This window comes from Agelaius phoeniceus, chromosome 21 (assembly GCF_051311805.1).
Source record: "Agelaius phoeniceus isolate bAgePho1 chromosome 21, bAgePho1.hap1, whole genome shotgun sequence".
Lineage (NCBI taxonomy): Eukaryota > Metazoa > Chordata > Aves > Passeriformes > Icteridae > Agelaius > Agelaius phoeniceus.
Window position 1 is genome coordinate 9,172,649 of NC_135285.1, and position 12,504 is coordinate 9,185,152.

General features: G+C 56.3%; 1 protein-coding gene across 7 annotated transcripts in view; it reads right to left on the reverse strand.

Moving 5' to 3' along the window:
- Nucleotides 1–724: 724 nt before the first annotated feature.
- The window catches only part of GPSM1 (G protein signaling modulator 1), a 66,903-nt gene continuing 55,123 nt past the window's right edge, over nt 725–12,504 (reverse strand). For 5 of the 7 annotated variants that reach the window (XM_054646412.2, XM_077189150.1, XM_054646413.2 and 2 more), the window contains 3 exons: nt 5,135–5,294; nt 2,770–2,978; nt 725–2,677 (listed from right to left, as the gene is read on the reverse strand). In XM_054646412.2, coding sequence (XP_054502387.2) covers nt 2,489–2,677; nt 2,770–2,978; nt 5,135–5,294 — 558 coding nt within the window. In that variant the 3' untranslated portion in view covers nt 725–2,488. Of the gene's footprint in view, nt 2,678–2,769; nt 2,979–5,134; nt 5,295–9,567; nt 9,813–10,568; nt 10,923–12,504 lie in introns of those variants that run through there. The other 2 variants (XM_077189153.1, XM_077189154.1) reach the window with 2 other exon arrangements.

Below are 12,504 nucleotides of genomic sequence, written 5' to 3' on the forward strand. Positions count from 1 at the left end.
CACTCAGAGCTGCTGTGCCCAGGCACCCTGAGGTGTGAGAACACCTGATGGGAACAAGCTGGTGGCTGTTTAATTATCTTTGATCAGGGCTGGCAGTGGCCAGCACAAATGAGCCAGGCATGGGAAGCCCAGCTGTGACTTGGCTTTATCCTCAGAGGGCTCAGGATCCAAACTGCTGTTCCCAGGCTGCCTTCCAGCCCAGTCCAAGAGCCTGCTCATGCCTGCTGTGCTGGAATGAGCTGGTGCTGCTGCTTTGTGTCTACTCCAGGGCTGTGCCCAGCACTCCCTTCCCTTGTCCCCTGGCTCTGGGGAACAACCCAGCTTTGGGCCAGGCGCCGGGGCGGCACCGAGAGCGGGCAGGGCCTGAAAGGAACAGCTCAGCCTCTCCTCAGCCTTTTCCAGTGGCCTTTTCTCAGCCATGCAGGGCTGCTCTGTCTGCCCTGTCGTCCTGGAAACTTCTGGGCAGGGAATTCTCAGGGCTTTGTGCTTTCCCTCCACAGCCACTCCATGCTGGCCGACTGGCAGAGCTGGGATGGTGGTGGCTGCCATGAGCCCCACGTGCTCACAGAGTAAAGTGATGTGGAGGTGGGTGCACAACACTTTCCTTAGCACATGTGCTGGTATCTGTTAGCAGAGACCCCCCCTCCCTCCATTCACCCTTATTCCAAAGGGCCAGGATTAGCTCTGCTGTGAGCCAGGAAATAATGGAAATGAGTATTTGCACTGAAGCTTAGACACAAATATTTATTAAGCACAATTCCCCCCACCCCTTCCCCTTGAGCTGTATTCATTTCTAATATATTAATCCATTTGGCAGATTATTTTTTAGAAAAAAAAACAAGTACCTGTGGGTTGGAAATTCCCCATTAAAATGACATTAGCAAATGCACATGTAAAAAATAAATAAGCTCATACATTCAAGTATATGGCAAATAATACCTCAATAATACCTCTGAAAGCTTAATGGTCAGGTTCCAGTTCACCACCTGGCTGAGAGCTGCACAGGCCTGAACCTGCAGCTGGTCAGGTCATCATCCTCAATGTTTTTCTCTTTTACAAATGCCAGCCTGGCAGGTAGGTAGGGATGGGCAGCTCCTCCTCTCCCCTCTCCAGAGCTCTGCCCAGCCCCAGGAAGGAGGCCCAGCCTTGGCCAAGCAGCAGGTGAGTGCTCCCAGGTAGCTACCAGGTAAACTGCAGCTACCACTCCACATGGTCAGTGCAGGCAGGGGAAATGCCCCATGAGCAGCATCACTGGTCTAAGAACACCTCCCTGCTGGCTGGGAATGTTTCCATCAAATGCATTTCCAGTCCAAAGTGCTGATTTAGTCTCTGCAGGAGCGGCGCTGCTTCGGCACAACGCTGGAGCTGCTGAAGTCCAGCACAGTCTCTGGTCAAGCACAGGAAAAATACTGCACCTCCTCAAGTTAGGGCCCTGCTCCCCTCCTCCAGCTGGTCCAAAAGGGGAAGGAATGTCAGTAAATGTGAGTTCCCAGCCAGCCCCCCCAGGCTGGGGCTCTCCTGAGGCTCCAGGGGCTGGAGACAGGTGGACAGAACCAGAGAGTCTCACTGGGAGCACCTCAGTGCTGGTTTGGGGAGAAACAAGAGGAGGGAAGGGCCACTGGCCTGAGCTGCTGTTGGACACAGAAAAAAGGAAGGATGAGCCATGGGCAGAAAGCTTTGCTGGCTGTTGAAGCAGGGCCCTGGCACACACAGGTTCTGTCTTGGACACCTTCACATCGGCTCAGTGGCACCAGGAGCTGTCCCTGATTGCTGTGGGCTGAACACTTGGGCAGAGACCTCTTTCCTCCTCCCCTCTGCCCAGGAACAGCCCCTGCCATGGGGCTGCAGAGGTAACAAATCCCACTAAAGCTTAGGGTCAGAGAGGCTTTTCCCCTGCTCAGGAGGTCCTGCAGGGTTGCAGCTGGAAGCAGAGAATGTCCAGGGCTCTCCAGAGAGTCCTCAGCAAACCTAAAATACACTCAGGTGTGCGGGACCACGATGCAGTTGGGGTGGAAAAGGTTTAAAGGACTTGGGCTCTTTTTCTCCTGTAGAAGGAACAAAGCTGAACAAGATGTTCCAGAGAAGGATCCAGAGCCATTTGTGTCAGGGAAGACAGGAGGACTTCAAAATGGAAAAGGTGTTCTTCCCTTTCCCTGTTTAAATAAAAGTGTTGTGGAAATAAAAGAAATCAAGGATGGAGTTAGCTAGCCCCTGTGGGCTCCTCCAAGTTCCTGGGGTTTTAGGTGATCAGCAAGGGGCTGCTAAAGTCTTCCAGGTGCTGTGCCCAGAGTTACAGTGGCCGAGTGTCCTAAAAAAACTCCCTTATTTAAAAACTGTCCCCCATCCATTGGGCTCTCCCATAGGAACACGATGGAGGTGCAAGACTGGGAGCACAGGAGCACTCGGGCTTGAAACCACCTACTCTGTTCTTCCTTTTTAAAAAACCAAAATAAAGCTGAAACAACCCCCCCAGACCAAAGCCCAGTTCTTAGCTGGAACCAGGCCTCTGCTGCTCCTCCTCGGCCTCCTCCTGGGCTGAGGCCAAATCCACACGCTGCTCGTCCATGCGTTTGGCCTGGACACGCTGGATGAGGCTGAAAAAGTCTTCATCAGGCATGGTGGGGCCACGGGGGATGGAGTCTGGGGGGGCACAGCGCTGGTCATCGATCCTGGAGGACTGCAGGGGACACAGGGGCTCAGCATTAGCACAGGGCGGGGAGGAAGGGGCTGGAGCAGAGGTGCCAGAGCTCCCCAGCCCTGTGCCCGTACCTGACACTTCATGAGCATGTTGAAGAACTCGTCCCCGGGCTCCTGGGCGTCCCCCTCCACGCGCAGGTGGCCCAGGTTGTTGTGGGTTATCCGCAGGCCGGGCAGGTTGCCCACGTTGGCTCGTTGGTCATCCAGGCGCCGGCTCTGCGAGCTGGCAATGAGGTCGAAGAACTCCTCTGTCTGTGGAGATGCCATCAGGGTGGACTGTGCTGGGGGAGAGGAGCACAGGGCAGGGTCACCGCTCTGCCTGCCCTGCCTGAGCTGCAGAGCCCAAACCCCCTCTCCAAACTCCTCTCCAACCCACACAAACCCAGCAGGCAGCACTGGGGAAATCGGGTGCCTTGATAAAGCAGAACCTCACACACCCGCCTTGCACAGCTGGGTCCCCTGCAGGGCTTCCTGCCTGTGCTTGGCCAGCTCCTGGAGGCCACCAAAGTGCCACCTCAGCCCAGGAGATCCAGTGCCCCCGGGCTGAACCACAGCCTGCATGTGATCCCTGCACTGCCACTTCCACTCTGCCTTCCACCTGGACCAAGAGGCACAGGCAGAGCTGGCAATGGCAGGCGAGCACAGAGTTCCTGGTGGCCCCTGTGGCTGTAACAGGCACCCACACAGTCCCAACAGCTGGGAATAATTGCAGACAGGCCATCAGCAAAGCCCAGGCCTGGCTGAGCCTCTCACCTGGCAGCACCTTCCCAGAGCCCCCAGAAATCCAGGCTGTTTGCCCAAGGAGAGGCACTGCTGAGGTGAGTCTGGCTGTCATGGGCTGCAGGACCTGGTCAGCATGAGCAAAACACTAAAACACTCCTGGGCTCTGCTGCTTCTCATCCCACAGAGCAGAGCCTGGGCTGTGCTGGTGCTGGGGGTCCCAGTCCACAACCAGTACATTCATCTATCCACCACTGACCCTTTGGAAACACCTCTGGGCTGTGCTCCCTGGAAAGAGCCTGTTGGCTCCTGCAGCTGCTGGGTAGGGAGAGGCTCCCAAACAACAGATCAGCAAGGGAAAACTCAGAAAAAACTCAGAAATCCAGCCCAAGTGGGGTTACTTTCCCTGAGCACAAAGCATTGGAGCAGAGCTCTGAGCCTCCCGACACAAGTCCTTAGAGCCCCAGCTCATGGAGCTGCAGAAACACAAGAAAATCTCAGTGCTGACGCAGGGATGAGTTTCCTCCCCTTCAGCTCACAAAGAATCCTCAAAAATAACACGTCCAAAAGGCTCAGAGCCCAAAAGAGCCGAACAGAACGTGGGGCCACTCGTGCATTCTTTATAAAGCTCCACATTTTCAACCCCATCTCCTAAATTACACAGCTGTTACAGCCAAATGCACTTAGTGTGTCAGAAATGCATCTCTTGACAAAACAATGCTCATTTCCACCTTATTTTTAGACAATAAATACCCTCTCACCTCAGAGCCAACCTGCCTTCCTACCACAGCCTGACCTCTGCTTCAGCCCCTGCCCTGGCACGCGCTCCATGTGCTGCGGCTCTGGGAGCAGCGTCAGGGGGCCCCTCTGCTGTTTGCACTTCATATTCATTTGGAAACTGATGATGAACAAATCCATCAGGTTAAATAACTGGTTTGAGCCCTCTGTGCTGGTGATTAAGCATGTGAGGGTGATCGTGCATTTTAGAGCTTCTCCCCAGCTTGGGTTAAACAAAGGCCCTGAACACTGAAAAAGCCACGAAACCCAAGTGCAAACACAGCCCTGCCTTTCCTGCCCTATTTGTCAGGCGCCTTCCTCAATTTATCCCTGTCCTTCCTAGGGCTGAGCTGTTTGCCTGAGCAGTTCCCACTGTTTATCCATCCTCCTGGCTCCTCTGTCCTCACACAGCACCTATCACCACCGTATCCAAGAACTGTACAAAATCCAGAAGTTTTTCCTCCATGGCAACGCTATTACAAAAACTGGCAATATTTTAACTTGCCTGAGAAAGCCTGACCCGGCCCCTGCACGTCCCAGACCCCAGGTTCTCACAAAGCTCCTTCAGCAATGACCATCATCATCTTCCCCCTGGAGGTACTGGAAGAGGCACAAGTCCTGTGCCAACCTCCTTGTTCAGAATCCAAGACCTAAAGACCCACACTGAAAAAAATCCAAGTGTATTCTGCATTTCTGTCGCTAATTTACTCCCTAAACCTTAGCTCACATTCTCCAGCCTTTCCCTCGGCAACCATTTACATAAGAATGTTTTTTCCTTCCTTAAATAATGACGGAGATTGCCAAGGAACTGCTAAAGTTCAGAGAGCTGAATGAAAACATCACGGGATGCACGGCAAACCACAACAGCTGGGCACGCCGCGGGAGCAGCGTCACTCCCACAGGAGCAGGAACGGGGATTTGGGAACGCTCGGGTGCTCACACAGCCGCTCTCCCAGGGCAGGGACCCGCGTGGCCGCTCCCTCCGCAGCCTCGGCGGGGCACTCCTCCAGCGGGCAGCGCTGATCATCCATCCGGTTGCTCTGGAACTTGCTCAACAGGTCAAAGAAGCATTCCTCGTCCGAAGGGGTCCGGTTGATTTTCTGGGAAGAGAGAGGAGAGTCAGAGTCAGAGCACCCTGAACGAATCCCCGAGTCTTGTGTGCAGGGCTGGCTCCTGGCTGTGCCCCGGGCGTGCCAAGCCCCACAGGCTGGAGCCTGCTGGGGTCTCTGCTCCTCTGATCCCAGAGGCTCCAGGCACTGCCACAGCCCAAATCCGTGCATGGATGAGCCTCGTGCAGCTGCTGTCACTGCAGAGCAGCCAGAGGAACCTGGAGGCTGAATGGGAAAGAGGGAAAAGGAGACAGAATTTACCCTGGCACTGCTCCAAGGGGAGCTCCTGGGCTGGACAGGGCTGGGTCAGAGCAGGACAAGGGGAGCCGTGCAGCCACCCTGGCTGAAATGCTGCCCTGTGCCCAGGGCTCAGCCCAAGCTCAGGGATTGCTTTTTCCACCAGCTAAATCCAACCTTTCCAGGCCACTGCCCCTCACACCCCAACACTTCCCTCGGTGCCTGTTTCCTCAGCACAGCACTTGTAGCAGTCACCCAGCTGAAAATGCCACAAAATTACAGATTTTCAGGACAACAGCCCTTGCACAAGAGCCCCAAATGAGCACCTTGCACTAGACAGGGATATATTTAAGTTGTGCTGCAGGAGGCTGGCGTTGGAGGCAGCCTCTCCAAGCCACTGCCAGCAGGGAGAGGGGCTGTGTGTCCTGATCTGGAGCAGACAGAGCAGCAGGAACCACAGATCCTTCCAAGGAGTCACTTGGAATAGGAAATAAAATTAGCCAGTGATTAGAGGGGCTTGATCTGATCTGCCAGGCTTGGGGATATTCCCTACACGCTGAGCTGGTCCCACCAGTTGCTGGAAAAAAAGCCACAACAGAAAGCAACCAAAACCTCTTAGAACTGGGTCTGAGCTTTTTTCTAGCCAGAGGTCAAACAGGCACTGGGCCCTTCCTGAGGGGCTGCACATTCCACCAGCAAGATGGAGAGGGCACAGCCAGACTTTACAGCAGAGCAAGGGATTCCCTGGGCTGCTGGTGAAGCCAAGTCCCTCTCCCAGCTCTGCTGGTGGCCACTCTGGGCAGCCTGGGAGCCCTCCCAATCCCACCACAAACAATGCTGCTCCCAGCAGAGCTCTTCCCCATGGCAGGGGCAGGCAAAGCCCTTCAGGGGAGCTCTGCAGTGGGGAGAGACTTGTGCTGACAGGGTTAAAGCCACAAGTTGGATTGGGTAGATGAAGGAAAACAATTTTCCTGTATGCTAAGCGAAGCAGATGAGATGCACTCAGCTTCTATTTAGGGCAGCGTCAAAATTAGCAGCAGGCCAGAGAGGAACATTGGCAATGTGGGAGCTGATCAGGGAGGGGAAAAACCCCTCTCACCTCCTGCCTGCCACGTGCTGATCTAACGGAGCCACAGCCCCAGTGGACCCTCTGAACCACCAACAGTTGCACCTCAGAAATCAAAGCTGGCTTGGGCTTGAACTGAGGGTGAACTTCATCTCTCACAGCTCTGCTGTGCTGGGTTGTGTGACCCAAATTTCAGGGTAGAGGAGGAAACCGGTTCATTCACACCGAGCCTCCCTCCTGCTGTTCCACGACTGCATGGAGTAAAGCAGAGCAGTCCTGCTCCAGGGGGAAGCTCCAGCTTGCAGGAGCAGCCTGGCAGTGCATGGCAGAGTCCCCAGCTCAGAGCTCCCCTCCACAGATCCCCCCACAGCACATCCTGCAGACCCTGCAGTTTGGGGATCCTGCTCCCAATGCACCTGGCAGAGCAAAGGATGCTCTGAATGAGTAGGAAGAGCAGCCAGAGCATGGAGGTGTGGGCAGGGCTGACTGTGTGCCTGGTACCTCCAGTGGCACCCGAGCCATGTTAGTGCTGACAGGGCTGTGCCAGCCCCAGGGCACCAGGCTCCCTCCAGCCAAACCCTGCCCCAGGCCTGAACCTCTCTAATTAAAATGCCCAAATGTGACAAGGCAGGGAGCTCTGAGCTCCTTCCCTGCCAGGCTGCTCCCAGCCCCGAAGCAGGAGCTGGGAGGGCAGATGGAGCTGTGATCCCACCCTGGGGCTCTCCATCTGCTCCGAGCTGTGCTCACCCAGGGCTTGGCACAGCCAGGGTCAGGAGGCTTCCCGAGAGCCAGGGCATCCCTCGTGGGGCTGAGCAATGCTCTGCCACAGCAGACACACAGCCACATCCCCGAATGCTCCTGGGCACCAGCCTCAGTGTCCAGCCCTCAAACCACTTCTCACCTCGTGGCCGGTGTCCCTGTCTGGCCTCATCCCCCATCCTCTGCCTCCAGCGCTGCAACTGCCCAAATTCTGCCAACTGTCACCTTCCTGTGGCAGCCAGACTGTCACAAGGAGTAAAACCAACGGTGCAGAGGGACCCGGGGGCTGCTGGCACTGCAGAGATCACCCCAGGGCAGATCTGGCTGCAAACACGCTTGTCCTTGGCACGGGCACAGAGACACTCCCACCTCTGCCCACACAGGGACAAGGACACGTGTGGAGCCTCTGCTCCTGCTCCCTGACCTCGGGCAGGACAGGGATGGCACCACCCCAGGCAGGTTGGGGTCCCACTCATGGGGGTCAGAGCTTTGTTCACATTTTCTGAGAGTAGCAGGGAGCAGGACTCCCTCTCCTCACACAGGTCACTGGAAAGCATCCAGGCTTTTGCACACATTCCCTTGCTGGAGGAACAGGCTGTTGAACCTGCCTGGGTGGATTCAGGATGTGTAAAACCACAGCTGAGGTGTTGGAAAGGCAGCAAAAAGCAGCTGCAGAGTGTGACAGGAGCCTGCTCTGCCACTGTCCCCTCTCCCTGCAGGCTGGGACCACCAGCTCCCTCAGGAGCCCCAAGCCAAGGTCATTACACCCCGTGGAGAAGCACAAATCCACCCATTTTCCTTTCTGATAAATTCTCACACCACATTAACACCTGTCACAGTTTTGGGGTGAGAGGGTCCTGGGCTGCCCAGCTCTGCCCCAGAGGTGCAGGACATGGAGCAGCATCTCCTGTGGAAATCCCTCAGTCTGAGCACTCCAGATGTGCAGGTGAAGCCAAGGCTGGAGCGATCCCAGGCGAGGCAAAACAAAGTCAGAACTGACTCCTGAGCCTCACCCCCCTTGGCCATTTTCACTGGGATTCAGGAAAGCCATTCAACAAAGGCAGAAAGGCTCTCTGCAAGAACTAAACCACCTCCAGCTCCCAACACCTGAAGGCACAGCCCAAAAATGCCCTGCAGGGCTCTCACCTTGGACCCGCTGCCCACCCGTGACCCTGCAGAGAACACGTTCCCACTGCCAATGCTGGGATCAGCACCTGTCCCAATCTCTCTGAGCCACGCAGACCCCCAGCCAGCCCAGCTGTGCCCCCACCACACCAACATCTGCTGCCAGAGATCCCTCAACCCAACACTGGTGGTGGCTTCTCCCACAGCTTCCTGCTGCCCCCACAGCAGCTCGGGATGCAGCTCTGCCCACAGCGCCGCTCAGCCCCACCAAAGCCTGTCAGATCTGCTCTGGGACAGCGCCCCAGAGGTCCCCAAGGACCACAAAAGTATTTCTGTGCTGGTCAGGTCATGGCACATCCCTCAGCGACTCCATGGTCACCCAAACATGGTGGGACATCCCCTTCGAAGGGAGCTTCGCCCACCAAACCAAACCACAGACACCCAAGAGCCACCCAAAGGGCCAAACCTTGTCCCTCTGTCAGACCAGCTTCTCTCACAGCTGGTGTCCCCAGGGCACTGACCTGCCTTTGGTTCCCCTCCTCTCCTCCAGGCTCAGCTCTCGCAGCCCTGACCCAGTGCAGGATGGAGCCGTCAGGTTCGAGGGCTGCTCACTCCGGCTTTGTCCAGCCCTCCCAGGGACAGCTGGTTGGGATTTGCAGATCCCAGAGGTGGATGGACCCTGGTGGGTCTGGTACAGCAGATCCAGCTCAGGAGCTGCTGCCTGAAGGTGCCTGGTGAGTGCCCAGGTCAGGGAGGAGCGAGGAGGGTTCAGCATTTGTCACTGTCCCCCCCTCGGAGCGCGCTGCCTCGGCATTCAAACGTGGCCACCACAATTCCACCTTATCTCAGGAGGACACAGCCTGGAGATGAAGTGACCTGACCATGTCCCACAGTAACAGAGCCAGCAAGCTGCCCCCAGGACCAAGTTCTCCCCTGTGGACAGTCCTTGGAGATCCGTGCCCTTGCCCAAGCAGGCGCTTACCTGCCCTGGCAGCTCTCCATTCCCACACCTCTGTGCCCACATGCCCTGCCCTATCTGCCTCTCCCCTGTGAGCCACACATGTCACCACTCCTTACCTCTGCTCTTTTCAGGGCAGCCGACCTCAAAATCTCCAGGCAGGAGCAGGGCTGGTGCTGCTGGTGACCACCAGTGCCAGGAGCACCTCATCCAGGGCTGTCTGTCAGTCTGGCAGTCCCCTGCACTCCCCAGCTTTTCTTTATCCTGCACCACCCCACACCTCAATCCACAGAACTCACCGTGGGGGCTGCACCTCTGGCACAGCCACAGCCTCAAACCCCAAAACCATCAGGCACTGAACTTCCCAGCCTCACCTGGAGAAAGGCTCTGAGGGGGAGGTTTGCAGAGAGGCAAGCGGGGGCTGGAGGAGAGGAGTGGAAGGAAATCCCTGGCTGGAATCCACAGCCTGTTTTAAAAAGCAGGAGCTGAAATGCCTGGAGAAGCGTCCCTGTGCTCCCAAGCGGGGCTGTCCCTGTCCCCAGGCACCAGCTCCCGGGCTGGAGTCCCCAGTCCTCTCAGCTCCAGAGGCAGCAGAGCTGTAAAATGCTCCCGGTCTGCTCAGGACAGGCAGCAGAGCTGTAAAATGCTCCCAGTCTGCTCAGGACAGGCAGCAGAGCTGTAAAATGCTCCCGGTCTGCTCAGGACAGGCAGCAGAGCTGTAAAATGCTCCCAGTCTGCTCAGGACAGGCAGCAGAGCTGCAAAACTGCCCGGTCTTTGCTCAGGACAGCGCTTCCCTTTCCGAGCCAATCCCCCGCGGGTGACAGACGGACAGACAGACAGACAGACTCCCCGTGTGTCCCCCCGAGCACGGCCGGGCTCAGGGACCTTCCCTGTGCCGTGACACACAGCCCACCGAGCAGCCTGAGCCCCACCGGCAATATTAACAATAAAAAGTTCACACCGGAGCTACCTGAAAACTTCAAACCCCCGAGCGCACACACGGCACATCCCGGCCCGAGCGAATCCTCCGTGTCTCCGCACCCACCTCCTCCTCGCGATGCTCTCATTGCAGAGGAAGACGGACACACGGACAGACAAACCCCCGTTTCCCTCACTGACCTCAGCAGGCGGCTCCGGCTCTCACATGTCCGCGGGCAGCAGCGCTGGATGCTCCGAGGCTCTGCCGGGTTTGTGCCCAGCGGGGTTTTTGTGCCCAGCGGGGTTTCTGTGCCCAGCGGGGTTTGTGCCGAGCAGGGTTTCTGTGCCGAGCGGGGTTTCTGTGCCCAGCGATGTGAATGAAGAGCGTCGCCGGCTGCAGGGACCCGCTGGGTGCGAGCCGAGGTTTAAAGCGACAGCCCCGCTGCCACCTCCCCCCGGAGCCCTGGCACGATGGGGAGGCTCCAGAGATCGCTCCCGGCTCCCTCACCTCGCTGCCACGATCCTCCCGTTATTAGATGATGCTCTTAAACACACAGTGCAGCTACGTGAATATTTAGCTTCCCTTCCACCTCCTCACCTCCCACCCGCCACACTCACTTCACCTTAAAAATAGATCGGGATCGATTCTCCCAAACTACATCTGCAAACACGCTCGGCTCCGCGGGCACAGGCAGCACACGCTCTGTGCACACACAGACACACTCTGATCGCTTGGATTTAAAGCACCAAAATACTGAAGGACCATTTTTAGCTCCTGATAGTCCTCCTGCTCTTCATATTATTAGATATGTGTGGTTTTTTTGTCTTACTGCAAGAGCCTAGGCTGCTCAGCCATAAGCATCTCTTGATTTAAATGTAACACTGCTCGACAGAGGGAAATTTCTAATTGCAACAGGGTTTTAAACAGGGAAAGATGGAAATGCCACACAGCAGCCAAAGAGCTGCTCTCACGTTTGTGAGATGGGAATTACTGACAGAGAAATGGGGCACGGGGAGGAAAATCACTTTTCCAAAGGGGCAAAATGGGGACAGAGCCCCACTGGCACTCTGGGCTCTCTGTCCACACTTGTCCTTCATTCTCATTTTTCACTGCAAAAGTAGGAAATCACTTTAACCTGAACAGCTTTGGGGAACTGCCCATGCTGTTCCACACCAGTAAATTCATTTCCAGGAGCTATCCGGTATTTTCCAGAGAAAGATGGAATCTGTCTGGGACATGAGATCAGGATGCCTGGCTCGGTACCTGGCCCTGACTGAAGAAGAAGAGAAAGGTGAGGGAAGGCAGGGCACAGCCACAGCTCCTGTGAGCTCAGTGCTGGTGCTGCAGCCCTGTTCCCACTGGGGCTGAGATCAGGGATCCACGGACAGAGAGGGCAACGGGGGAATGAACCAAGGTGGGGACTCTGCCCCTGATCCGAAGAGCTGAGCCACCTTTGGAGAGCTCTGAAAGAGGGAATCTGCAGCTGGAACAGGGGGAAAGGCAGAAAAGGGGGATAACAGGGGGGGAGAGGTGCTTGGAACAACATGAGGAAATGACATTTTCCCTCTGAGTTTAGGATGCAGCAAAGAATAACGAGCGAGACATCTGTGATCTGCAGAGACACCACCTACCACGTCAGGCTGGAGCTCAGGAGCTGAGCGTGCCCCGGGCACACGTGTGCCCTGCACTGTGCCCAGCCCCTGGCACAGCCCATCCACACCCTGCCCGGCCCCAGGACGTGCACACGCCTCCCTCGGAGCATGAAATTATCACCCTCACTTGGACACTTTTCAAAGATTTTTTTCCCTTTAAACAACTCGCCCACTCATCCCTATAAACGCCGGTGCTAAAAGCTGGTTCTGTTGTTAAGATTTCAAATAACTCGGGTTTTATTGTTCCAAACAAAATCAAAATAACTCACCCACGCTGCCTCCTTCCGAAATGCAGTCAGTGCTGACCTGTTGGGACCATGCCCTGCTGCCACACAGGCTCCAGCACAGGGCTGTGCCTCGCTGCAGGTGACAATATCACTGCTGATTGCATTTGGAGGGAGCCCCGGGGCTGTCAGCCTCAGGTGTTACTGACACCTCTGATCTGTCTGGAAGCCACTGCCACCGTGACCAGATTGGGCCACTT